General features: G+C 41.6%; 1 protein-coding gene across 9 annotated transcripts in view; it reads right to left on the bottom strand.

Annotated features, from left to right (window-relative positions):
• smarcd3b (SWI/SNF related, matrix associated, actin dependent regulator of chromatin, subfamily d, member 3b) overlaps nt 1-27236 on the bottom strand; it is a 33437-nt gene extending 6201 nt beyond the window's left edge. Inside the window, exons 1-7 of one of the 9 annotated variants that reach the window (XM_034214106.1) lie at nt 26970-27236; nt 11737-11924; nt 8801-8890; nt 6558-6600; nt 4988-5110; nt 4576-4701; nt 3964-4059 (exon numbers count right to left, since the gene is read on the bottom strand). In XM_034214106.1, the coding sequence (XP_034069997.1) occupies nt 3964-4059; nt 4576-4701; nt 4988-5110; nt 6558-6600; nt 8801-8890; nt 11737-11924; nt 26970-26981 (678 nt within the window). In that variant the 5' untranslated portion in view covers nt 26982-27236. Of the gene's footprint in view, nt 1-3963; nt 4060-4575; nt 4702-4987; nt 5111-6557; nt 6601-8800; nt 8891-11736; nt 11925-18206; nt 18565-26969 lie in introns of those variants that run through there. The other 8 variants (XM_034214103.1, XM_034214105.1, XM_034214102.1 and 5 more) reach the window with 8 other exon arrangements.
• Nucleotides 27237-27581: the final 345 nt, after the last annotated feature.

Raw genomic sequence — 27581 nt, 5'->3', positions numbered from 1 at the left:
ATATGTCTCTTTTAACAGTTACATATCACCCATCATTCTTAAAGGTCACCTATTATGCATATTGTCATGTATTTTATATATGAATATGTCTCATATTATGTGTGTCTCCACTGTGTAAAGAGATTCGGAAAGTTTCAGGAACAAAGATTCAGGGCAGATCATTTGCATTTCAAACTTTCATGTATATCTGGGACCTATAGTATATTGTTGAAAAAGAGTATAATAGGGGACCTTTAAATTAAACATACTGCACACTGTATATAGTGTATGTATGCCGGCCAATTTTGTGTATTACCACTTTTTGTATTTAATGATTATATTATTCATTAATTGTAACTAATTAACTGCAAGAACGTATTATAATTCTTTAACTGTACTTTGTGTTAGTGCTAACTATCAAATAACAGCATGCTAAAAATAAAGTATATCTTCTTCTTCCTCTTAACGAAATGGGTAACATGGTAAACATTACATCTTCTAAACATAAGCCTTTTAGCAATCCCTGAGCCTTAACCTTGATTACTGGTTCATATTTAATGTTATAGAGAAATACTTGAAAATGTTCAGTGGCTTTTAGGAAGCTGCAGACTGTTCGCGGCAGAGGATATGACATAATTAACAGATACAAATAAGTCATCTGAAGGCACCTGCTTTTAGCTGCCTTGATCTTGACCTGGAGTGCAAAGCATGTGGTTTGGTCAAAGGTTACATTTTTTAAACTAGCCATGCAGAGAGTGCTGAGAAACCAAGATAGCAATAGGGTAACCATGGGGATGTGTACCAATGATATCACACACAAGATCACACTGTCCTGCAGACTAACACCAGGAAGACTTAACATTAGCCCGGCAAAAATACAACAAAGATTCTGTGCTTTAGTCTTTGTGATTATGCATCAGAACCTCCTCTCCATCTAACCACAGTTGAAATACTTTTATCTTACCAGCTGAAAAGAAAAGCACTTTAAGCACAAGTAACTTGGACAGAATAATTCTGTCCTTCAACGAACGGCTGAATTAGAGCAGATCAGATACTGATTGTACCTCAAGGTAGAGAGAAATATTTTTTTTATAGAAAATCATTCAAAGCGTTTTCATCTGAGTGCCATGCCAAAATACCAACTAAAAAGGAGGACCTTGGGAAGTCTAAATGTTTTCACTTTGGCGCTCTTAAAGTGTGTTTTTTAAAGTCTCATTCTGTGGAGATACAAAGTGTAGGGCAGCTAATGATGTTTTTAATAACCTTGCATTTTGAAAATAAAGCCTTTTTTTTTTTTAATGGTATAAAAACATCAAGTTATTAATGAGGGAGGAGGGCAGTTCGCTCTCTCAGTCTGTTTTATTTTGTATTCATCCGAAGGGGATGTAAAAATAAGCAGCAGGTTAGAAGGGTGACTTAACAAGACTTCACAAAATAACATATTCAGTAAAAAATCTCTCCCCTGCACGATGAAGAGGTCGTCACTGACCCTGACTGCATGAATATACAGCCATATTCACTGATTAGTGCCGCATACAAAAGCTCTGTTTTGCTAATAGATGTGATCTCAAATGAAAAGCAATGACCCACTCAGAGAAAAACAACATTTTAAAGAGACAGCGTCAAATAAAACAGCTGCTTTGAAAAGGTCCAATCAGGCAACATAATTAAAAACAGCTGAGTGGGTGGACAACAGGTGTGTTAACGAGCTGAACCCTTGTTAAGGAAATCAGCTTCACTTTACACTCACACCTGAAGCTCATTAATAATATGTTTGATTGGGATGGTTTCATTTGTACAACAGCCTGTCGCAGCGTCCTTCCTTTGTTTTCTATCACGCCACTCAGACGCCTTAAACCAGTGGTTCTCAAACTTTTTCTGTCAGGCCCCCCCTTTGGAGAAAAAAAAAAGTCGGGCCCCCCCCAACACAAATAATCAGGCTCAGTGGCGGCGCCAAATATTTATTTTGGGGGTACTGTGGGGTAGCTTGACGTTTCATAGAGGGTTCTCAAACATTTAGGGTTTCCCATTAATGTACCGGGCGCTACAGAGGAATGTTCTACTGCAACACTCCCCACGCATACACACAGTGTACCCGCAACTGTTACAATGAAGGCTCAATAATCAGCTCACGGCATATAGGTGTAAGCAGGGGTAAAGTGCTATTTTTATAGGTGGTGTGTGGACCTCACATAGGGGGGTCCGGGGGCAAGCTCCCCCGGGAAGATTTATTTTTAAATATTGAAGTTAAAAGCATCAATTTGGTGCACTTTGAGAGCAAAATGAAGAGATCTACAGTATGGATACATCTCTCAACACAGAACTGTAAACGGATTTACTATTTCTTTATGGATATTTTACAAATCACTCCCCTTTTAAACGTTATACATTTTTTAATGTCATATAGTATTTCATAATTGTTTTTAATTTATTTATATTAATGGTGACCAAAACGTTTGAGACCCAATGAGATAACACTGAGAGTCCTTTAGCTCACTGAGTCTCTCAGTCTGACAGGAGAGGACTCTCCTCCACTTTGTTGTTGAAAAAACTCCTTATATCCGTTAGCGTAGCTCGCTAGCACCAGAAGCTAACAACAACGATCTCCGGTACCGGTGCGCTCTCTCTCTCTCGCTCGCGCACACACACAAAATGGCTCGTTCCACACACACACAGAGCCGAGCTTTAATGAAACACAGACACCCAGACGTAATAGTACTGTATCATATTATTTTCGAATTAATAATTTTTCAAAATATGATTTTTTTTTTTTTTTAATTTAAAATCTTTTTAATTTGTTTTTTTTAATAACCATTTTTTCTCCTGGTCTCTCGCGCCCCCCCCTGTCATGCCTCTGCGCCCCCCTGGGTGGGCGCGCCCCCCACTTTGAGAACCACTGCCTTAAACAGACATCTCTACGCATTTTCCTTCAATCAGTCTTATTTACTTTATTTGGGATGACTTGCTTGCCCTCCGGTGGTGTGTTGATATTGTGCTAGGTGCTTTTACTTAAAAGAAAATCACAAACTTTTCACAGAAAGAAAACAGGCCTTTACAATAGTCAAAACAAATTTAAAAAAAAGGGCTTTTCTTTTGAAGAAAGTGTGGTTTAATTGCAGGAAACTAAATTGCTTGTTGAAAATAGGACTTTAAACTGAAAGGCTGGCTTTGGAAGATTCATTTAATATATGAAAGGCATGGAAAATGTTTGAAGTTTGAATAAAGTTTGTGTTGGAAGTGCATAAGCTATGAATGAGTAGGTAATAGTTCAAAATGTATGAGATTTTTTCAATCCTAACATTGTGTCTATTCATCTGAATGCATAAGTTTTCCTGGAAAGCGTGGACTATTTGAAATAAATAATAATAATGAATGAAAATAATAATGATAAATGTATCAACAATATTGTTAGGTGACAAAAAAATGTATTCTCTCTCCTGGAGAAACAACACCATGTCACTCGCCAAGAAAGCCCAGCAGCTACTTCATCCGCAAACTGAAGAGAGCAGGAGCCCCCCCCACCCATCATGTACACCTTCTACCGAGGCGCCATAGAGAGCATCCTCAGCAGCTGCCTCACGGTGTGGTTCTGAAGCTGCACCGCATGCAACTGTACCACCCTGCAGCGCATGGTGAACACTGCTGAGAGGATCATTGGTGCCTCCCTCCTGGACCTTTACAACACCGCCTCACGTGCAGAGCACTCAGCATTGTGGGTGACCCCCTCCCATCCCTCCAAAGAAATGTCGTTGTACTTTGTATAATGACAATAAAGATATATTCTTCTATTCTATCCCTCCACCTGCCTCCTCACCCTCCTGCCTTCAGGGTTCCCCAGCCAGATATATACAACAGAGTGTATATTTTTAGAATATATTTGTAATCTTTGGGACAGTGCAAAACTGAATCTTTGTAACACTCGATCAGAGATATTGATAGAATGTTGACTTTGACTTCCTCTGTTGACAGAGTGTTTGAACTAACCTCAACCAGGTGGTTGTCAGGACCGTACAGGTCTTTGTCCAGCTCGATCACCAGGCTCTTAAAAAACGAGGAGAACTTCTTTTTCTGCTTCCCCGGCTGTGAAACAGAAATGTGTTCAATTAGTATCTAAAGTCAGACACACAAATGCAAAAAGCACACATTGGTCTTTGCTCACAGAGACATTACTCATCATAAACCCACAAGAGGTCGAGTGAGATCAAAAGGAAAGTAAGATACTAGACATTCTCAAGGTCTACTTCCTCAGAGCTTCACCAGAAATATTTGTGGTTTGTGAAACCTAAATGCTTCCTACCGCTGTGAGATGACGGCCTTGCCCCGGACTGCTAAGAACATCAGAGCTTTTTGAAAAGAAGCTTACTGCTCAACACAGCCTCTCTTAATACTCACAACACAAGTCATTCAGTTTGACATTTGAGCACATCACCATAACCACAGCAGCACACTTTAATAGGAAGATTATGATTTTAAGCAGCTATTCAACGACATAATAGTAAACCCTACATCACCTTTACGTTGGATATGTGATAAAAAGCTAAGGCATAAGACACCAATTTCAACGTGCACTGTATATTTTAAATGCACAACACTTACGTCATCCAGCAACTTGCCCTCTACTCTCAGTTCCCATGATGCAATGCTGCCGTCTGAGTCATCAGCGTCTGGTCTTGCAGGGTTGAAGGTGTTGGATATGTAAAGCCTCAGTTTACGCTTCTGCTGCTGACACAAGGGCACATAGAAACACCACAAATCAAACGGACATTCCACAAAATCTTTAATAAAAATGCTTTAGGTATATAAACAGATTATAAAGAAAGATTAATGATTGAATATTAGACGTTTTTAGCCTAGAAATGTTACTACATTTGTGTTTTAAGATGAGAAAAAACCCACAATTGGCAATTTATACCCTTTCAATATGGTTTGTAGAAGCACATTTGATGTCTGTCCTTCCAAAATTGGTGTTTTAGACAGGGCTTATTGGCTCCTGATGTTTTTTCCTTACCTTCATTGGTCTCTTCAGTGCTTCCTGGATGTCCACTCGTTTGCGCATTATGGTCTGGTCCAGTTTGCGCTCAAATGCCAGCAGATCCATGTAAGCCTGAGATTCTGGCACCAGCTCACGGATCTGCTCAGAGGAGAGACAATGTGACATTAAAACCTTTAGATCTCAGATCTAAGGCAGATTTTATTCACATATACTATGTGAATATCACTCAAGGCTCAAGCAGAATAGCTGTATACTGTACTCCGCTTTGGTGCTGCAGGGGGTCCAATGTCTTGTTTCAAGGACATTTAGCCCCATTACATATAGTATTGTTTCAAGTAATGGTAATTTAAAGACAAGGGTAACAATCTTCTCATCCAAAACTATTCCTTTCAGTTTTATTTGAAGTATCTTGAATATTGGGAACATTTCACACTTCATACAGTGTCACAACAATACCCCACAGGTTTGACTGTAAAAAAAAAACAAGACAAATTTTGAGAAAATGGAAATGTTATAAATGCTTAATTTTATACCCATTTCTTCAAAATTCAGACATTCATCATACACCTGTGCCACAAAACAAGTTTGAGGAGTCTCAGTTTTAATACTTTGTCGTTACATAAAAACTAAATATGAATACTCAGATTTAAATGATTACATTATATATGGAGTATCATTTACTACGAGAGTTATTTTTCCCTCAAACCGCTGCCCAGCCCACCATTAATACAGTTTCCACAGCATCCTGGGGACAGTGGGGGGGGGATCAGAATGAGATGCAGAGTGTGCAGCCAAGCAGCCAGGACTCACACATTACCATACCGATGAAAGTCCTCGGAGCATCAAGGGCTGCTGCTCACTTACCAAACTGTGCACACACACACGGCCCTACAGTTCGCTCCCTCTTCTCCCTCCCTCTGCTTCTCTCTTTCATGTTTATTTTCTAAATGGCTGCCTTCATTGTTCCCTCTCATTCCTTCTCTATCTCCATCTCAATGCCTTTCACCGGGCTGAGGTGGCGAGCAGACGGAGGAGTGTGGCAGACATTCCCTGTCCCTGACTCATTATTGTGGAGTGGCGCCCCAGCCATGCCTACCGCTATCTCTCTGTCTGGGTTATGTTAGAGGATAAGACCCAAGCTAAGACAAATACAGTCTCCAGCCCGCCGTAGTTTCAGTTTGAAAGCCGTGGTGAGGTTATTGTGTGGCACAGGGCCGAAAAACTGAAACAACGGGATGTACAAATCACCTCATAGACTCACCTGTGGCAAGGTGGCGATTCTCTTTTGGTTCTACTTAAGTGTCTGCCATATCCTGCTGATTTCTCCAATTTAACTCAATGAGCCGCCTTCAAAATAACTTAATAAAACCCCTTTTAAATAACCCTAAACCCCCTGATCGCGCCCTCATACTCTCTCCCCTCATTTCATAATAACACACAATCGTCTGGCCCTCTGCGCCTTCCAAGAACCCATGACATTAAAAAACAATCAGGATTTTTCTGTTGTGCACACCAACACATAACACACACACGCATTAAGTAAACATAACAACAAAGGTAAAAAAAACAAACATTGCAGCCTCACCCTTTGCGGAAGAATCTTGTCTGCCATTTTCCTTCTCTTAGCACTGGAGAGAGGGAGAGAAAGACAGAGAGAAAGAGGAAAAAGAGAGCATGTTACTATGGTGACTGATAGCGTAACACCCAGGCCATCTGCTAAAATGCTGGGCCATATCCAGCACCCCAGCATCCCAGTTGTGTGTGTGTGTGTGCGTGTGTTTTCTGAAATGCAGCAGCCCACTTGGAGAACAAGAGCCTCTAACGGCCAAAAAAGTGTCTCATCAAAGACCATTGCCTTGCATGTATTTTCACACACACACACACACACACACACACACACACACACACACACACACACACACACACACACACACACACACACACACACACACACACACACACACACACACACACACACACACACACACACACACACACACCACACACACACACACACACACACACACACACACACACACACACACACACACACACACACACACACACACACACACACACACACACACACACACAATGTATGTTCAAGAGCCTTTAGGAATGATTTCCAAAAATGTGTGTGTGTTTTCATTCATGGTTTCATTTTACCTGCTGTGTGAGAAACACATTTTTTTACCAAAACCTTGTTTTTATATACTTACCGAGGAGGAACTGAGGACAATAAGTCGCTGAAGTTGATTTCGCTGTCAGAACTTTATTTCTTGGTGACACTGATTACAAAAGCAACACTACAGCTACTTTCTCTATTTAAAGTTTCTTAAATATTGAATCTGTGGACACCGTTCATATGTCATTTCATGCAAGTGTTCTGTTGTTGGTGCCTATAGGAGGGCATTTCCTAGAAAACACCAGGATGGCCCTATACTGCAATAAAAGCTAAAAAACAAAGTCTAAAATAACATATTTCTGGACAATTTAATAAAAAATGTCTAATGAAAGATCATTAATCCTACTGCGCGGGGCATATCGTTGTTTTGTCTAAAGAAGATAAAGACTGCATGAGCAAATTGCTCTTTAATCGTGTCCAAGCATACAAACTTAAATTGAGCCACATTTGAACACTTTCATCATCTTTATTGTGAATTTGAAAAGTTTCACTGCTTTAATCAACCCTCAAACAGGGGGAAACAGCTCGTGGTCTCTTTCTGAAGGTAAGAAAATCCACCTTCCAGCAGCACTAGAGCTGACTAATTAACACTTATCTCCTTTGTTGAGACCGTAGAATAATTGAAGTGTAAAAATGACACATAACTCAGTATAAAAATAAAACGTGTCATATTTTACACTTCCTTTTGTACAGATTTAACAAACTAAATACAAAGTGTTAATTAGGTAAATTCTGTTACTTCTAAATAGAGCCAGGCTAGCTGCTTTCCACTATATCCAGTCTTTATGCTAGGCTAAGCTGAACTAGGCCAAATTAAGCTAAGCTAGTGTGTCCATCTCTTCAACCTGCTCTCTGCAACAAAGTCAATAAATGTCTTTCCAAAAATGTCAAATAATTGTATCAAGGGTAGATGGACTTTAGTAGTGGTCTGATTTCTAAAATAGTTCAAAAATAAATCTGCTTAGGCCTACCTGATTTATGGTTTGATACTGGGGTTGGGTAATATGTATAAAATATTCTGAATTGGTCATTCTATATTGGGATATCATATAAAAAAAGTTAATTTAAAATAGAATAACGAGAAAGAGAACAAAAACAAATTGAAACTCTGGTTTGGCCAAAAATAGAGCTATATAAATACAGTTTATTCATTTATCTATATGGTGTATATGGTAAAGGTATATCGTCATATCACCAAACCCTAATTGGTTGTGGAACATTTCTTTAGATTACATAACTTTGTTTCTGTTTATAGATCTGGATTTTTTGCAGTTTAGGGAAATGTTCTATCACAGAACACTGCAACGGTCTGTTACATCAGCATGCCAAATACTGAAACAAGCCTGCTGCAGGGAGGATTGAAAGATCCAGGGGTGCATTGCATAGGAAAACAAAAACCTGCATCATTAAAAAGGGGGGTTGAGATTATATTCTACTTTATGTTACTGTTCTGGCTGAAACAAACTGTTCCCATCATGCCATGCTCCAGTCCAAAGCATGCACCACTACATTTTAGGGGGTGTGCCTGGACGTATAGCCGGCCAACACACTTCATTCAAGGAGTGCTGGGCTCTGGTGAAATTCTAAATAGGCCAGAGTCATCAAACGTAAGAAAACGGACATGCAGCAGAATAAACTCCTACTTTGATCCGAGCGTGGGATCTGATTGGGGCTCTCTCATGTCCATCTGCCTCGCCGGCATCTCATTGGCTCCGGGGAATCCGACTGGCTTCCTAAATATGGTGGGGATTCGAAGGTTGTCCGATTAGAGTTGTGGCGAGACACACACTCACGTATGATGTCAGAGGGGGGGAACACCTGGTGGTTGTGGCTGTTTTGTATGTGTTGGGTGTGTTCAACGGTGTGTTAGTAGGTGCACACTCTAAAAGTCAGACAAGGGCAGGCACTGGGGGGGGGGCGTGTAACTGCGTCCATGCACGCAGAGGAGGAGCAGAGGAGGAGCAGAGGAGGAGCTGGGGAGGGGGGGGGGGGGGGGGTCCCGCTCATCTGAGGGACACGCTCATTCAACAAAGTTTCTCTGTGAACCAAAACAATCATGCTTCACACGCACGGACAGACAACACACTGACAACACTGTGAACTCGTGTCTCACAGGAAAACAGGCTGGGTGTGAGTTCAGCTCTATTGGATGTCGCATTGAGGAAATAAAGTGCAGATGAAGACAACATGCATGCTATTCACAGCTTCTTGCTCATCACCGAAAACCAAAGCTCAAATCTTTTAAAGTATTTCAACTTTCTAGCGCCTCAAACCAACTGAAACTGAAACCCTAGGTAACCGTTAGTTCTGAACAGCAAGGAATGTTTTTAGGTCTGTTCAAGGACAAAGATTAGCAGCAAAAATCAAGGTTCATCAGCACTTCATAGATAATGTGCTGTAAAATAGTTGCATCAAGAAGAGAACGGGTACATTTTCACTTTGATTCTGTGAAAGCACACTGAAATCAACAGACTGGTGGATTCAGTGGCTCGCAGGTTTGAGCTGTTTGTAGCAATCGCTCAATTCAACTTACATTTTTTTTGAAATAGTGGAAAATGTTGTGAAAAAGCCCCACGTTTTCAACTAATTTAATGCATCTTGATTTTACCCTCACAAGATGTAAGTTAAGGGCACAGGAATCATTGTATGATGATATGAATCTGAAATGTTATGCCTAGGATCATGCTTTAATATTATTTCTCACTTTAAAGAAAGCACACCTGAGATAAATCCACACGGACAACTTTGCTTGAAGATCATTTCCTGCTACGAGACACAGGGAAAATACTCAACATTAATTTATGCTTTAACCTCATTATGTTTTTGATACAAAAGCTTTCCAAACCTGTCCCCTACATTTAAATTAGACTAATTTGCAACAGCAAATGTTTTCTAGTAACGCAATGAGGAAGACACACTTGGTGTCAAAGTTGCAATCTGACAAATTAGCAGTGTATAAACGTGATTAATAGGAAACGAGGTGAGGTATTAAGATTCTTTATGTTTTTAGCAGCATTGTGTAGGACAGCGTTTGTCTGCAGAGGGAGTGAGGCAGGGACCATAAGGTCTCAATGACACTGCAAACACAGGTGGCCCGCCCTCAGCTGGCAGGAGCGGAGTGCAGGGGCATCAACTAAGTTTGCCAGAGGACACAAACTCTGTCACAAAGCCACAGAGAGACAGAGACACCTGGACGGGTCACCCTGGATCATCGATCAGACCCTTTCCGCAGCCAGCAGGGACGCTCTGGGGGTCGAAGCCCCGACGCAGGACAACATTTCCCCTGACCTGTTCGACAAGCCGGCTTAATTGTAAGTGGATCAATCGTGCTGCAGATACTGAGAGAATGAAACGGAGAGAGACAGAGGTCCACCGAGTGCGCATATCGATCTATTTTCTAATGACCAAACATGCCACACTGGCCTCCTAACAGACATCCATCCGCTGTGTGTGCCTGGGATACTGATGTTCAGCTCCTTTGTCAAACAGCAGACAATAAGAGAAGTACTAGAGCCTGAACGCCTGCAGACAACAGCATGGACACCACTCAGATAAGAGCATGGGGGCACACTGTACAACAAAGACCCAGGAAGAGTGAACAGAGGAGACGTTCAGTCACAGCAGAGGATGGGAGGGTGAGAAGTGGATGCACAGAGCGGTGAGCAAGCAGGAGATGCAACACAAAAAAGCAGTGGAAGAGTCAAAATAAAAGTTGAAATGAACGCTAGCAGAAACACACAAAGCTTAGGGGTTCACTTCGTGATTTTTGAAAGCACTTTCTATGAGATCACTGTCGAGAAATAGTTTGGTAAAGGTAAGCCCTGTCAAGCTGCTTGTTATGATAATCTTTATTACTTTTTCCTTATTAATCCAAAACAATTTAATGAATTTGTAAAAGAAATACAAAGTAAAATGCTCATGATAGCTTCCACTGGTTTTGTAAGTTCAACAGTTTTAAATCTAGAGACATTTTCCCTGCTATAATCAAAACGTTAGCACTGTCATTGTTAGCATGTTAGCATGCTAACACTAGCATTTAGCATGTAGACTCTTTTCGCACTGTTGACTCTCATCACTTTTATGATTGATGATTAATAATGACCAAAACTGTTAAATGATTTCCTAATAAATGTGTACGATTGGTATTTTATGTTTCACAACAATTATTTATCCAGTAGGCCTACCTATTCCAAGGAATATACATTTATCATACTTCCCAATACTTTAATAAACTTACCGGTGTAATCTGTTGAATGACAGTTTACTAAACGTTTTGGTCTATAATTGACAAAATTACGAGTTTAGTCTGGAATTGTGTGCTCGGAAAATAACAAAAACCACTAAGAATATGACAATCTGCTAAAAGATATTATGAATCGATGCCAAGCTCTTACTAATTGCCTGCCCATGATTACATTTCCATGTTTGGTTTGCAGATCTATGCCAGACTATAAAGTGTAACCACCAGCTTTTTCATGATGTCAACCACTCCACACAAAAGCAGATAAATAAGGAGTTCTATATGCAGGCCATGCAGTGTGAGGTAGGGGTTGGGGGGTGGGGCTGGATTCAGACTCACTTTCTGGCACGGCCCTGGACGGCCTGCTGCTGGACCTGCTGGGAGGGAGCAGGCCTCTTACGGCTGGGCTCCATCACGGGGGTGGGCAGGCCGGGCCGCACCGCCGGGCTGCCTCCGTACGGGGGGCCAGGGGGGCCCATGGGAGCTCCCTGGTGGGGCATCCTCGCTCCAGACGGCATGCCAGGACGCTGGGGGGGAGAACGCAGCAGAAAAGACGGGTCATGATCAAGTAAAACAAACATTTTCCATTGTGAGTCATTATAATAACAAATGAGTTCGTCTAAAAATATAACAAAGGGAACATGAGATCAATGGCAGTTTTGTGCATTTCCTTGAAGTTTTTCAATCATCCTATCCGTCACATCAGCTTCTGATCCAGACCTCACACAATTTTCCTATTCAAAAATGAAATTCTGCTCTGCCTCTACCTTGTGTAACATTTGGTAACATTTCAGTAATCTAACAACCAACAAGTAAACATGAACAGAAACTAGGCAATTTGGTGAAGTAATTTTACTCGAGTTTGAATCTTTTCCATCTGGCGCAGCAGACATGAAAGAAAGTGCAGTAAAGCTTCAAAAGACGTGCAATCTATTATGGGATTTGTTTGTTTAAAGGCGAAAATTAGAGGCCGACATAAAAAATATGTAACCAAAACTTCAGACAACTTTTTAACCCTAAACGTGTCAGTGGAATCAATGTCAACATTCAAAAACACTGAGAAAATCATTGTTGTTTTCTGTTGTCTACTTTTAGAAAAAGTTACGCTATGTCACGCACACACGTCTCCTAATTCCTAAACAATGCCAACAGTGTCAGAGCCCACAGTTTCACACACGCCTGGTGTTGACGCCTGGGAACAACTGGGGAACTCTCACCTGTGCTTGTCACTCCCATGGCAACAGCTGCCTCCCGCCTCAGTTCATTGTCTGAAACCAAATTGGGGATCGTGCGATATAAAGAAATCCTTTGACTCCTTTGAAGGAGAGCACAGACCCCCCCACTGAGTGTGAAGAACTGTATGTCTTCTAATTAAATAACATGTATTATTTTAAATGTGTCAGAGGTGGACGAGATATTCAGATATTGTGATATATGTGAAAATATTCCAAAATCTACTTACATTTTTTTTTCTAGCTCTCATCCTTCAGATATGTCACATTACTGAAGCTAAAGACATTCCAACTGAAGCTTATATATGACTTAATAGTTCAGTTGATACTATGGATGGCCAAAAGAAATTGAGATTTGTATTTAAAAGCTTGTGGAAATGTAACATTTTGCCATAATGCACACAGAGGTAATGTCATGCAACTATTGAGTGTGACCACCACTCAAATAAGCAGAATATGGACATTTACTCTAATGTTGTTAACTGAAGGGAACCCAGGGGAAGGACTATGGGTGGGTGGGGCGGGGGGTGGGTCTGATGAGGGGGCCAGTGTTTTTATTTTGCCCTGAGGTAGGATAATCCAGCTATATGGTTTCAACTTTGACAATGTAACGTCTTTTATAAGACCATTGCAGGGTTTAAAGGACATCTTAAATATAAATTAAGTATAACTTTCAGATAAAATAATAGTATTTTCCTATGAAGTATGGAGTAGTACAAATATTTGGTTGAATAAAATGGAGGAACTTTAGTACAAGTACCTCAAAACTGGATGTAATTGCACAGCTTAAGAAATGATACTCCACCACTGAAATGCATTTTGAGCACAGATGAATCCAAAGATATGACAGTGATTGATGGTTCCTTAGTTAATATCAAACTATAAATATTCCACAAAGGACCGACAACTTAACAGTCTATTCTTTTTCTACCTCTTTATTATTCACAAAAACATTTAAATCTTGCTGTTAACAGAGCCATAACTTAACAGACCTTGACGTTTAACCATCGCCTTGCAAGAAATATGTCCTCTTTCAAATGTGCACAGAAACCGACTGCTACATTCTGTAACAAATGGGTAAATGCTCAGAGAAAAAGAGACAGCTAAAGGAGATTACATATCCCCACATTTCACACTATTAGTCACCTGTACATTTTGATTACTGGAAGTACAAACACGTCAGATTTGATCTTTAGACTCTCCACAAACCTGTTAAATCAAACAAAGAAGAAGGTAATAAACAGCATGGAGGGCACAGTAATAAAACTAGATATCAAATTGGGACCAAACGTGAATGCATGTATTCTCAGAGATTTAATCAAACCATTCGAGAGGCTGCCGTATTATGTGCCTTTTGAAATGGTGACCAGGCAGAGATCCTGCGATAAGAAGCCCGAGCAGGCGGCGCTGTCACTCTGGCTGGGGGGAGGGGAGGTTGGAGGGGTCAAAGCAACTGAGAAGGGTCTCAGAATGGGGAGAGGATAAGACAACATATGGCCAGGGCCTCCTGCCTGAATGTTGTCACTTTGTGGAGCTTTAACAGACTCTTTTTCTTCCTACCTAAGCTGGGCAATAAGAGGCTACACTTCCAGACTTCTGTTACAGCTGCTGTCTGGAGAATGGGAGATACAGAAATCCATAGCTGGATCATGTGTAGTATGAATCCCCCCCAGACACTCACAATGGGTTGTACTCTATAATCTGACCTGCTGAACTGACTCCAAATCTGGGCCCGGAGCTCTGCCAGCCAGCCAGCAATCGAAGCGGCCATGTGGAGGGATATCTGAGAAGTGTGTTGGCCTCTCTGGAGGGATTTGAAGAGGCCAAACTTAACCCAAACATGCAAGTCTGTGGGTTGCAACACGCATGGTCCCTCTTAAAAGCTTTGATTGGAATCAAATCTATTAAAAACTGAAGCGGAGGGTCCTTGAGCGGGACGTGACTCATATTTACAGATTAAATTATTATTTGCATTTATCATCAATTAAGTGTCAGAAAACTGAAACAAATCCAAGTTATATGTTGTTTAAAAGTGATATCATTAACAATGCAACTCGTTTATCTTATTAACGATAGAAATCCCAGTTCTGTTTAAATAAAAAAGGTCAGTTTAGCTAATATCCTTATCAATTCGGACAACGTTTTTTATAACCATGCGAGTGCTGCTTCAATATCAGTGTTTTGTGACTTTCAGAGGAATGTGTGGTGAAATTTGAACATGATATTTTTTGTAATATCCGCCTCTCCCCAATTACAATAGAAGTAAATGGAAGTGAAATTACTCAGATTCAACAGTGACCTCTCTTTAAAATAGAAAAACGTGTCCCTGTTTGTTTTGATCCAAGAACACATTCTAGACAGTTTTTATGAAACGTATTTCTTTGGTAAAAATAATTTCAATGATCATGGCAAGGTCTATGGATTAACCAGAGTAACTGGGACATTGTGTTTGGAGTGGATGTTGAACATTTTTAAATTTTACTTTTCAAAGGGGTTAGGGGTTTCACTTCTTTGTAGTGATTTGAAGGCGAAAAAAACTTTCCTCACGGTCAAATCTCCACACTTTGAACAGTTGGAAAAAATCCTTAATCGTGCAATCCGGTTATATTGATCCAGAGTTTAAAAAGGGGGCATTTTGGTGGTCAAAGGTCTCACAGTAACACACTCAATATTTGCAGATGACAACGCAACAGTGTGTCATATTATGTTTCGGCTTATCGGGGTTTCCCACGCAGAATGCTGCAAGGCGCACACACACACACACACACACACTACACCACACACACACACCACAGCACACATCACACACACACCACACACATCACCAACACACACACAGCACACACAGGGACAGCCACACACACACACACACAGCACAGCACACACACACACCCACACACGAACACACATCACAACATCATCATCACACACACACACACACACACACACAACACACACACCACACACACCACAACCACACACACACACACACACACCACACACACACACAACAACACACCACACACACCAGAGAAGTAACACAGCAGGGGGGGAGGTGAGGCAGATAATGAGAGAGAAAGAGGAAGAGACCGACCTCAGTCCACCCATCAGACCTAGAAGCAGAACTCGGCCAAACACACTCCCCCACAACACACACTGCTGCTGTGAGGCAGGAACACTACGACCTTCAGTAACCACAACAATGTGTGTGTGTGTGTGTGTGTGTGTGTGTATTAGATATATTGCCTACATGTGGAGGCTGAACGTGTATAAAAACTTCATCAAGGGGGGAAAGAAAACGTCATAGATCGCCCACAAGCTCACAAACTGCGACTATTCATCCCCTTGTCCCATAGTATAAATATTTTCTACATTCTGCAGTATACACAGAAAAAAAGGAACCTGGCCAGCAACTATTATAACAGGACTTTTTTTTCCATCTTCAAACGTGAGGGGAGAGGCAGTGGAGGGAAATATTTGGCTTGGAGCAGCCAGAACCTCATCAAGGTTAATTGGTCTGTGGAGAGGACAGACTCATCTGGATCATCAATCACCTGCTCCATTGTTTCCCTAAGTCTGTGTCTGCGCAGCCCAAAGCCCCCATAATGACCGATCCTGTCAAACAGACAATACCTCATCTTGTTCAACTGTATAAATCTACCTGGTGTCAGTGCGCCCAACATCAGCGCTGATTAAAACGCAGGAAATCAGACCTGAGCCGATGCTTGTTCTGTGATTTTAAGACATAAAAAAAGGGTTTGACAAATTAAGGTCTTTCTGACTTCTCTCGTGCACTTGAGGATTAAGAAGTGATGCCAAGTTTCAGGAACTGTGCAAATTCAGGTCATCGGAAAGTGAAAACCACATCCAAACAATGAGACAACATTTATGATGAGGGAGGTCGTGTCTGATTACTTTCTAGATGAATTGTTAGGTCTATAACGTATAAGGAAATAGTGAGATATTCCCTTTACACAGGTTGCTTGTTAATCTGATCCAACAACAGCCAAAACAGCCATATATTCACTCTTGAAAAGCCACAACGGCAGAGTATTTTACATTTTTGTTTGAAATAATGACTCAAATAACTAGAAAAACAACGATAGACCTCTGGGAGGGTCATAAGATGATTTGGTGATACCAGTTGATTTTTTGGGGTGGAATATAATATAAAATAAATTCTACCTCACACTCGTATGATAGGCTACTTCTTTTGGACTTTTGGTCTCTAAACTGTGTGAGTCAAGCATCATACTATTATTGTCTGCACCTCAGCAACATCTATTTAGATCCCTGATTCCAGTCTGGTTGTTACCCATCCCTCCATTCCCCTATTGCCTGCTATCTCTTTACTTTCAGTTCGCCACTACAGAGAGCATAAAAATGCCACAAAATATACAAGTATTAAACGAAAATGAATGAAAATGTTGTGTTCAATTTAGCAAATAAATACTATAAAGCCTTTCTGACGTTCTCCATGTACAAGAGGAGAGGAAATGAGTCCAGGATTCAGGATCTGCACAAAAGGTGAAATTAATTTGAACCAAAACGAGAAGAAATTATAACGTTCCTCAGGAAATTGAGATATATGAAGAACTTATATTTTGCTAGGTCAGGGTTAGATTAATCAAACTATTCCCCAGATGTCAAAATAAACATAATTTGATTTTGGATTTCAAGCTGGACAAAACATTTGAAAATGTCACCTTGAGCTTTAAGAAGTCGCAGTGGGTATTAATTGGAAAAAAAATGGAGTGAATGATTAAGCAAAGAAAATGTAATGAATGGACTAAAAGATTGGTTATTGCAATAAATCCCCAGTTTATTTACCCGCTTGAGTCAATGTCAAAGCCACATCTGCTAGAACTTTCAAGTGTCACTGACTTCTCATCACCCTCAATCCTCCCATTCATCCAGCTCATTACCAAAACACACTGCTACTGTCATCCATGATGTGTTATTAAAGTGTGGTAACAGTTGCCTAACCTCTGAGCATGAGCAACACTTGACTTGACATTTTCACGCTGGCTTCACATGAATGGGCTGATTGTTCTGCATGATTTCCAGGATTGGCCGCATGCCTCTCCGTCTACGCTACTACGTCCGTTTGTCTCGTGACCTTACAGGTTCAAATCCTTCCACCAACCCAACACCACGCTGCCTGGAAGGCTACTCTTGACTGTTGTTGTGAGTAGACTCGTCATTTCCCCCCCCCTCCCCCCTTGTCTGTGACTCTCAGAGAAGCAGTGTGCTCCTGTGTTAGCCAAAGGGGGAGCTGGATGCTTTCTGCTGCTGCTAAGCTTCTATTCCTTCAATTTTTCTCTGTGTGTTAGAATTCCTCAGCTTCCCATCCTTCTCAGCTCCATCCATCCATGCTGCTCCACTTCTTATTCTCTCAAGCTATCTCCTAACAGGCTGGGATCCAGGGGGGTGGGGGCTGGAAATAACCTTCACATGGCCAGCTTTACCCAGCTATCTCTCACACACAGACCGCTGCTGCTGCGCCGACCCATGCACACATACACACAGACACACATGCCAGCTCTCTTCAAGGGAATGATGGACAGCGCCACTCACCACTCCATGGACCAGGAACTCAAACAGTTTGCTCTTGGTGGCTTTCCTGGCTCCCCCCGCCGTGTCCTCCGTAGCCATTTGCTCAGTCCCCTCCGTTCACCCTGCGATGTCTCCCCTCTCCTTCTTTTGTCTTTCCCTCTCCCTTCACCACCAAGCCTCCTGTTCCCCTCCCCTGCTCCACTTTCCTTCTCTTTGTGCTCTCCTTTACAGCACTGCCTGTCCCTGACTCTCCTTCTCTCTCCCTCTCTCTCTCTCTGTTCCCTCCCTCTGACTCTATTTTGAATGTGCAGCAGCCCTGCCGAGTCTCTCACTGTGTCTAGCTCACTTTTTAGTTGAGCTGCCTTTCAGGAGCCCGGCACGTCGCTTTGAGGTGGAAGGGGGGGTGGTCGGGGGGGAGAGGCTGTGCGGGGGTATGGCAGGGGGGTTTCAGCCAGCCCACCCTGCCGCTCCCCCGCACAGCTGTTGCATTCCATTGGTAGATAAGGGCATGCTGTGCGGAGAGGCTGCCGTTTGGTCTAAACGGGGGCTTGGGAGGTTAAAATCAGTTTCTCTGCTGTAGCCCCCCCCCCCCAACACACACCCCCAGGGTGACCAACACAGAGGCCACGGTCAGCACACACAGACCTCCGAGTCCTGGGCTCGTTTTTAAAAAAAGGACGGTGGGCTCTTAAAGGGGCCACGCTGCATATCATTAACACATGTGTTAGTACATGATCTGCCACACATGATGGAGTCATGATGAGCAGGAGGGTTCTTGCTCAATTAAAAGCAAAGCAGCTCAAAGTAGAGACATTACATTTGTCTTTGAGTGTAGAGCTACTCTCGTGTGCTAAAGTTACTTCACAAGAGCAGAAGGCCACGTCAAGAGCACCTTCACTTCCTGTGTTTCTGTGCTGGCTTTTGTCAGAGTGCATTTATAGGTTAGGAGTGTTTCCTCTGCTCACCTCATTAGCTTTTACCTTTCACCCACTACTCTGCCCAGGGGCAGTGTAACAGCAAACAAACCGGCCGGTGTGCTCAGCAAGGTGACTGGGTCACTCAACACGTGTAATTAGGTTCTGCAGGGACTCCTTGCCGGCTGATTTTTGAAAGAGTTCTTTTCATAAGCAGGCAACTGAAAGCTGAAAAATTAAAAAAACATCTCCGACTGGTGAGAGGTGATGAATAAAACACGTATTGAAATACTGTTTGTCTGGATTTTTTTGCTAATGAGTCTTTCTCCAATTACTATTAAGCCTGAGCTTCGTCACCACACAGGTCATTATTCGGACTAAATCCACGCCATGTTTAGGATTATTACTCTTTCATGTCTCCATCTGCACGAGCCCCTCTTCCTTTCTCTCCCTCCCTTCTTCCAGAGGTCTGACTTCAGATCAGGGGAGTGAAATATTCATGAGGGTTATTTGAATGACAAAGGAGGTGGAGTGGGGCAGATACAAAAGGTGCTGGGCGTGTGACACATGTCGCAAAAAGTCACTGTTATTGTTTCCACTTCGTCTTTGCTCTGCCGGTGTCAAAGTCAGGTGTCAAAGTCAGGTGTCAAAGTGGAAAGGAAATTACCTTCAAGATGATGGGAAGCTGTGACACAACCATTTTATTCAAGGGTTGTTCATTAAAAACGGGGCGTTATTAAATACTCCAGGAAATTGTCTTTTAACCCCGTTCTTATCAACGCGAAGAGGAACACTGTTATTATGTGGACAGCTGGTTGGTGGTTCTGGGACCTTTTAGGCCAGAGGTCATGACCTTCTTGAGGATGCACCATCCCTCAGAGGCCCAAGCTGTTTTTATGCATCCATATTATCCATTAGACGTGACGTAAAGGCGTCATCGCTAACAGAAACGTAATCCAAAGGAAAAGCAGGAAGTGAAGCAAGATACAAATGTATGTCCTTCAAACTTCCTGATTATTGGAAGTTATTGATGGAAAGAGCTGGCCCTCCCATGAGTTGCTGACAGCATTAGTTTGCTGGTTGGTGACACCTGGTGTTTAGATGAGTGTACTGCTGATTACAATAATCCACTCTGAAAGGCTTTAGAGGAAATAAGGGAATCAAACCTCCTCTGCAAAATGTGTCTTTGCAGCCTCATACATACTTAGTCAAATACTGCAAAAATATCACTCCTCATTCACACTGTGCATTAAATAAACCTTGTGATACATAACATATGACACAGCTTTAAATATACATGTCACACAGGCACATAAATGTATCTCAATTTTCTGCAAGGTCATAAACTCAACCCGTATCTATGCAGATTTTAAGATTGTGCCAATCTCCTGTTCAACGTCAACGGCACAAGGATTCAACGATAACAAAGGGCTCCAGCAGCTCAGGCGATGCAAAAGGGAGCCCGGAGCGCAGGAGTACCCCCTGCCGGACCCCCACCGTCTCCCTCGCCAAAGCCAGTCAGTCTCACCAAATGGTAATGTCCCAGGGTGTAGCAGACAGGGGGGTAGAGGGGGCTAACAGGGGGTAAGGGAGCAGCAGCAGTGTTATTAATGACCAACAGGGGGAGCAAAGCGCCAGGCAGGGAAGAGCTGATAGTTTGAATGGAGGGAAGGATCCATGTTCAAGGCCAAGGTTGCAACAAATGGATGAGATTTTATAAAGTATGGAAGACTAAAAACACTCCAGGGACCAGAACTCTAATTACAGCTAAAATGTTATTCTCTAAACATATTTTTCTGTTTTATTTTGTAATCCCTCAGTTCCTTATTTGTCCGCAGGAGGGAGACAAACAGCTCATACTAAGAGTCATGCTTCAGATATTACAATATGCAAACTGTCTAGAGCAGAACTGGCTGCAACTAGCATTTATTTCCATTGTGGTTTACATTTTTGAAACTGTTTTGGTGTATACAATGTCTAAAAATATCGGTAACTGCCTATGCCAGTCCTCCAGAAAGCCAATGTCTGTTCATGACTTCTTTTGTCCATATTCACAAATGATATAATGGAACTAAACAGTGTTTGACATAATTAACTTGAGTGTACTTAAACGTATGTGATGCTGGGCTCACAGCAAGACCTTGCCTTCTTTTAAAGGCTCTGAAAATTATTTAATATATAACTAAATAAGCAATTTATTGGTATTATCTTTTAATAGGATAACGCTGACAATCTCAAGTAACATGCTCAATAAGGACTGCATTAATGTGGTTTGATCAGATGTAACGGTCTGACAAGTTTAAACTGATTTAGATCCACATGTTATAAGGTATAACATCAGCTTATTCCAACTGAGCCTTGCCTACTTTAATCATGTGACAAAAGCAAGGACAAAAACTGAAATCTTTCATCTAAAATAACCCAAAATGTTGTTACTTTGTCTTTACATTTGGTGTATATGCAAGACAGCATCTCTCATACAATAAGACACTTTTAAAAATAAATAAAAAAGGGGTTAAGAGTCATTAATGGAGCATGAAAGGTTGCAGGTGTTTAGTATCACAGTTGCAAGAAAACGAGCTGCATTCAATCAAAGATCCTTAAGAGGATACACAAATAAATTACTTGAGAATAAATGAAGTTATCATTGTAGTCAGATTTTCCTCAATCTATTCTAAAATAACATTTAGTGGAGTTCATTATTGTTAAGAAAAGCCTGGTGAAGGTGAATGTATTCCCTTTCTGTGCTCTGCTCAGAGGAAGATAATTTGCCTCAACAATAGGCTGAGCAGAAAGAGAGAGAGAAAGGCTCAGAAATCCATACATTGACAGTTGAGGCCTGTTTTCCCTCCAATCGCTTCACAATTAACCCGGGAGAGGAAGGAAATGGAGAAAGGGAGATTATACAAAGAATAAAAATGAATAACGGTCCTGATGTATAACACACAGTTCCCAGTATTAACGTTTACATTCCAGAAACCAGAAACCTGCCCTCGTCAACATTATTGTCACAGACAGATGGGGTGCACTAGGGGGAATATGGATTGTACCGAGGGCATGGAGTAAACTTTGATCCCCTCCCACTGCTGGGCCCCTCTCTTTTTCTCTTTCTTCAGTTTAAGAGCCGCACACAAAACCCAGCTCAAGCTGCTTAAAGGCCAGAGCTCTCGAAAAGCAACTCAATGGCCCTCAGCCACCATCAAAGGGACTGTACAAAAGCACGCAGACCTGCACCTTTACTGAGGGGGATTAGGGAGGGGACAAGTACATTTCAGCGCCAATTTCTTGCAGCTAGGCATGTGTAATGAAGAGGAACCTACGCAGAGAAAGAAGTATCCCGTGGTGGATGAAAATAATAGGACATCTGCTGATATGTTGTGATTAAAGTGAATAGGTGGGGGAAAAGGCTTTTTTACCAAGCACCTAACCTAAGAAGCGAGTTCAGGATCAAGGTGGAATTTTGGGACAAAGCATCTGTATCCAGACAGAGGTTATGGTTCAGCTCCTTCCCTAAAAAAAGGAGGCATTGTGGGAGCAAATGGAAAAGAAGGAGCAATAGTAATGAGCCTAGTTTCCCCGCAAGCACACCCCGAACAAGGCCTAAGGCTTTACCTGCTTTGGGGTATTTCCTGTTTTCTGTAGCCATGACAACGCTTTAATCTGCCTTGAGTTCAAATCTAACAGCCAATCAGGTGGCAGGGCAACGACTGCTGTAGCTTCAAAACTGGAGCAGCAGCTGGGGAACCGAGCAGGGAAATATTCTGGAGCTTAAACTGTAAAACTCAAAAGAAATCCCAGTTTATGAGACAGAAAGGCCTTTCAGTTCGCTGTGTTAGTCAGACTCAGCGCTGAAGTCATCAGGGTCAACTTTGAAACATATACAGAGAAAAACTGTCACTTTTAATGAATAAACCTGACATGTAAAATTCAGAGGGATGAAAAATAACACTGGCAGAATGATTCCTCCACTACTAACTCCCTCTTCTTTTCTACGCTGCATCCAAGCTAAGCATTAGCCCTGATCTTTCAGCACAGCTCTGCCCATGCAGGATGGGAGAGAAAGCCGACAGATCCAGGGCAGCGTTGGTATGTGCACGGCTGACTCCAAATCCAACGGATGAGAATCAGGAGGCAGAGAGGTAGCCTGAAAAATTAGGTGCTACCATAACTGCACTTGATCTGCGAAGGAATTAATGATATTTTATGCTGAAAAGTGCTGGCAGTGAAAACAACCTGCATATTTGTATTGGGTTGTATTTAATCTGGCTCTGTGCGGTGCAGTATTGAGCGCTCACTTCTAAATGGGTCAACCAGGAGCTCAGTGAACTGTAGCACCATCAGGACCCAGACAGTTTGTCCCTGAATCCGGAGCACAATCTCATTAGGAAAGCTAGCTCTAAAATATGAATGGGATTAATATGCAGCTGAAAGAAAAACCTACAGATAGTGCTTTAGGTAAGATAACAGTGATTAAAAACTGCTGCTATAATCTGCTGGTAGGCAGGGAAGGCGCCATGCTAATTAGGTTACAAAACGCTCAATATAAAAACCATAAAAAGAACATCATCTCCTTGGAAGTAACAAAGTGGGGGTTCAGAGGGCTGCCTTGCTATACTTCAGTATTTCAGATATTGTAATGGTAAGGAGCAATACTCTCACTGCAACTAATTAATATTTAATACATGTAAATAATTAAAGGTCTGTTCTCAATTTTGTATATTATAGTGGAAAAAGCCCACCACAGTTTTCAAGAGCTAAAAAATAGGAATATCATATCAATTAAAGAAAAAGAGAAAAGCATTACTCAATTTTTAATGAAAAATTTAATGTAGACTAAGATTAATGTAAGCATTTCAGATTGAATATTTAATCAGAAGAGTAGTTTTCCTGTAAACTCATTTTGTTTCCAGGGTAACAAAAAGCCATTGAGCTAGCACATTCCTCAGCAGCCAAAAAAAGGAAGTGCTCTATTGTCCATTTATTCCTGCAAATAACACTAAACACAAAGCCAGGGAACATTTAATTGGATGACCTGATATTTCGGAAACCAACGCCAAATGTGAATAACTTCTTATCAATCTCACTGCTGGTGGAGAAACTGTGAGAAAAAATTAAGTTCAACAAACTTATGAGAAACTCTGGAGCTGTATCACTTGGGGAAACATTGATTGACCTTGATGATTCGCCCAAACTACATTTCAAACATGACTGAACAGAGTGACATGGAGTGTATAAATGTGTGTGTGTATGAGGGGAAGGGGGGATTTTCTTCAAGAGCCAGGTCAAGCATTCAGCCGACTGTAAAAGGAGCTGATCCTGTGATCCTCTATCAGTCCTCAGAAGCGGTTAAGGCACCTTGCATACTAATGGCGCTGTTCTCCTTTTATTTAAAGTGAAAGGAATATCTGTGCCAGCAGCTGGGCCAGGGAGGGATATTTAGCAACTTTAGCCCTAGCTTTTCTGCCTATATCAACAACAAGGATAAGCTACTTCTATGACAAACATTATGTTGAAAAGGAATCTTGGTACAGTTTAAAACAGTAAAAAAACAAGTGCAGAGCAGCTTAAAAGGTCAAGCTATAATGCTAGAGAAATCACCACCGTCGCAATTCTATTTGATTTATACCCTTTGAATGGATTGACTTCTGAGTGATTAAATATGTGGCAAAGCAACACACAGACAGCAATGTGTTCAGCAGTGAGAGTGTTCTGCACTTTGCAATATTCTATGTTGACTAACTACCCCAAAGAGCAACGTCTGTTTTTTTCTTTCATTAAGAGCATCAATCTAGAGTGCATGTGATGGTGCACTTTGAAATCAGCAAGCAGCTGAGTCACCAAGACCTTCATAACTCAACAGTTCGGTACATGAAACCAGAGCAGGAAACCGAGAGAGAGAGAGAGAGAGAGAGAGAGAGAGAGAGAGAGAGAGAGAGAGAGAGAGAGAGAGAGAGAGAGAGAGAGAGAGAGAGAGAGAGAGAGAGAGAGAGAGAGAGGCAGAAACCTGAGAAAGGCTGTAAAATGTGCAAGGAATTCAGTGAAACCACATTTACAGAACATTATACTAGGATGAATACCTCTAGCCACAGCTTTGAGTTTTTCTGACTGAAAACTGGGAGCAAGCATGATATGATGGTATAAGCAAAATGCAAATAGTTGTCTTAATGCAAAGCGGTAAAATTGAGCATTTTCCTTTCTTGCCCAGAGTTAGATTAGAAGAGTATTACAACTCTCCTTTCTGTATAGTAAATAAACAGCAACAGCCGGCAACTAGTTAGATTAGTTTTAGCATGGGAGGGCAAAAAGGGGGTTACAGCTAGCTACTCTATATATAAACACAGTTTACCAGCATCTGTAAATATCACAAGTTAAAACAAAATCTTGTTTGTTTGGTCTGTACTAAACTCTAAGTATAAAAAGGAAAAACGTTTTGGTTAAATGTGGGTAAATATGTGTAGCCCCTTTGACACATCACCTAGTCTATCCATGCAATGTTCAGAAATATTTCCTGATATTCATAGGAATCTGTAAGCCTTTACTGCGAATTTCCCAAACATGTTGGCGACATACTTCATGTGTGAAAGGGACTTGGTAGGGTTGAGTTTTTACAGTAACTACTTTGTTTTTACTGCCAACATATGCAATATTTATTTAAAAGATTTAGCTGAAAATATTGATATAACTTTCATGTCTTTGTGCAGAAATATGAAGCTAGCAGCAAGTTAGCATACTTTTAAAGAATAGGTTGTTAGCCTGTGTGTATTGACCAACATATTATCTTATAACCACATCTCATTTGTTCAAATAACAAATGAGCTATCATTTTTAAATAACGTGTTAGTTAAATTTCATTCAAGCAGGCTAGCTAGCTATTCCCTGTTTCTAGTCTTTATGCTAACTTTGGCAAACTAGCTACATATTTAATGGACATGAGTGGTATCCATCTTCTCACCCAACTCTGCAAAAATACAATACAAAATGTCGACATATACTTTAACAAAGAGTTTAGTGCTTTCTCTTTGAGTAATTTAAGGCTCAATTAACAGCCAATAAGCAGATTTAGTTCCAACAGGAGTGAATATGTTGCAGGCTGCAGCTGGAGTATAAAAACTACATTTTCCTTGGGATCAGCAAAAGTAGTTCTGGCGTTAACTGTACACCCCAAATTCCTCTCCTCCCGCTGTGCCTGCCAACAGATTAACAGTGAAACTCAAACTTTTCCTGCAATATCCAAAACACACATGCAGACTTAGCTGTGGGGGCACTAACATGAAGCCCCATCATAGCATTGTGTGTGGGAGCTCTGAATCAGAGAAGGGGAGGGAAAGACGGCGGATGAAATAAAAGCCTGCGTAAAGAGGCAAAAGGATGGTCCTCACAGTCGCTTCACCGTGCATCCTCTTTATTACTCCTCAAGTGTGTGTTTCCCACACTAGACAAGGTTAACTTAACAAGCCGCGCTGGTGTCTGCGTCGGCTGGAAAACGGGGAGGGGTGGGAGGTGGAGGTGCTGCAACTATACAGACAGTGAACCGTGTGATGATGCAGACAGGCTACTGTATCCTACACAGTCCCCTTAAATATTCCAAACCACATCCCACTCCGTGCTCAATATTCTTTAATACATTATGCACCATGCAGCTGTACACCGGAATAAGCCTAATACAGCATGAGGTGGAACATATTTTTTACATTCAAATTTAATTACAGCCAGACGAGAAAAAAAACTCCGGTGCGCACTAATCCGGCTGGCAACCCGCCCACAGTATGAATAAAATATAGAAATAATAGTTCTAATGGTCGATGCGGATACAGGGCAGCGTGGCGAGTGTGATGTGGAATAAAACAAATGGTAGCATGAGCATCCATACCTTTCTCTCCATCACTATAGCTTTTTTTTTGGCTTTCTCAACAACAGGAACTGGAGGATGTGTCTCTGTGGAGGTGTCCGGTTCGGCGTGGCGCGGAGCTTCCCGTCACTCCTCAACTTCCTCACGGCTTTAAAACAGCAGCGTCTCCCTATCACTTCCCCATTACTGGGCAGCTAGGCGACTTATTAGCACTGGCCTGTGGGACGCCGAGCCGGGGATGGAGCCAGAGCCAGAATTGGTGAAGCCTTGTTCGGAAGAGAGCAGGAGCGCAGGCGCGGTCTCTGCTGGAGAGTCGATATAATGAAGATTTACCAGCGGCAGGGAGTGTCATCAAATTATCCTCAGGAGCAGGGTTTTTTGGGGGGTATACTGTCCGATGTTAGCTTTAACCAAGGGATTGTGAAATGATGACTATAAGTTATTAATATGTGTGCACTGCAAGATAAAAAAAAAAAATGCTATTTCTTTGCTGATATTAGGCCTCATTGATCATGCATTAAAAAAAGAAATGTTTATTCGACAACATCCAGCTCCCTAACCAAATTAATTGTAGCACTTTCTCATAAAGCACCATTCATATTATTTAAGTTACTGTAAACTATAACATGTATT

This window comes from Gymnodraco acuticeps, unplaced genomic scaffold (genome assembly GCF_902827175.1).
Source record: "Gymnodraco acuticeps unplaced genomic scaffold, fGymAcu1.1, whole genome shotgun sequence".
Lineage (NCBI taxonomy): Eukaryota > Metazoa > Chordata > Actinopteri > Perciformes > Bathydraconidae > Gymnodraco > Gymnodraco acuticeps.
This window is presented reverse-complemented; position numbering and strand designations above follow the sequence as displayed.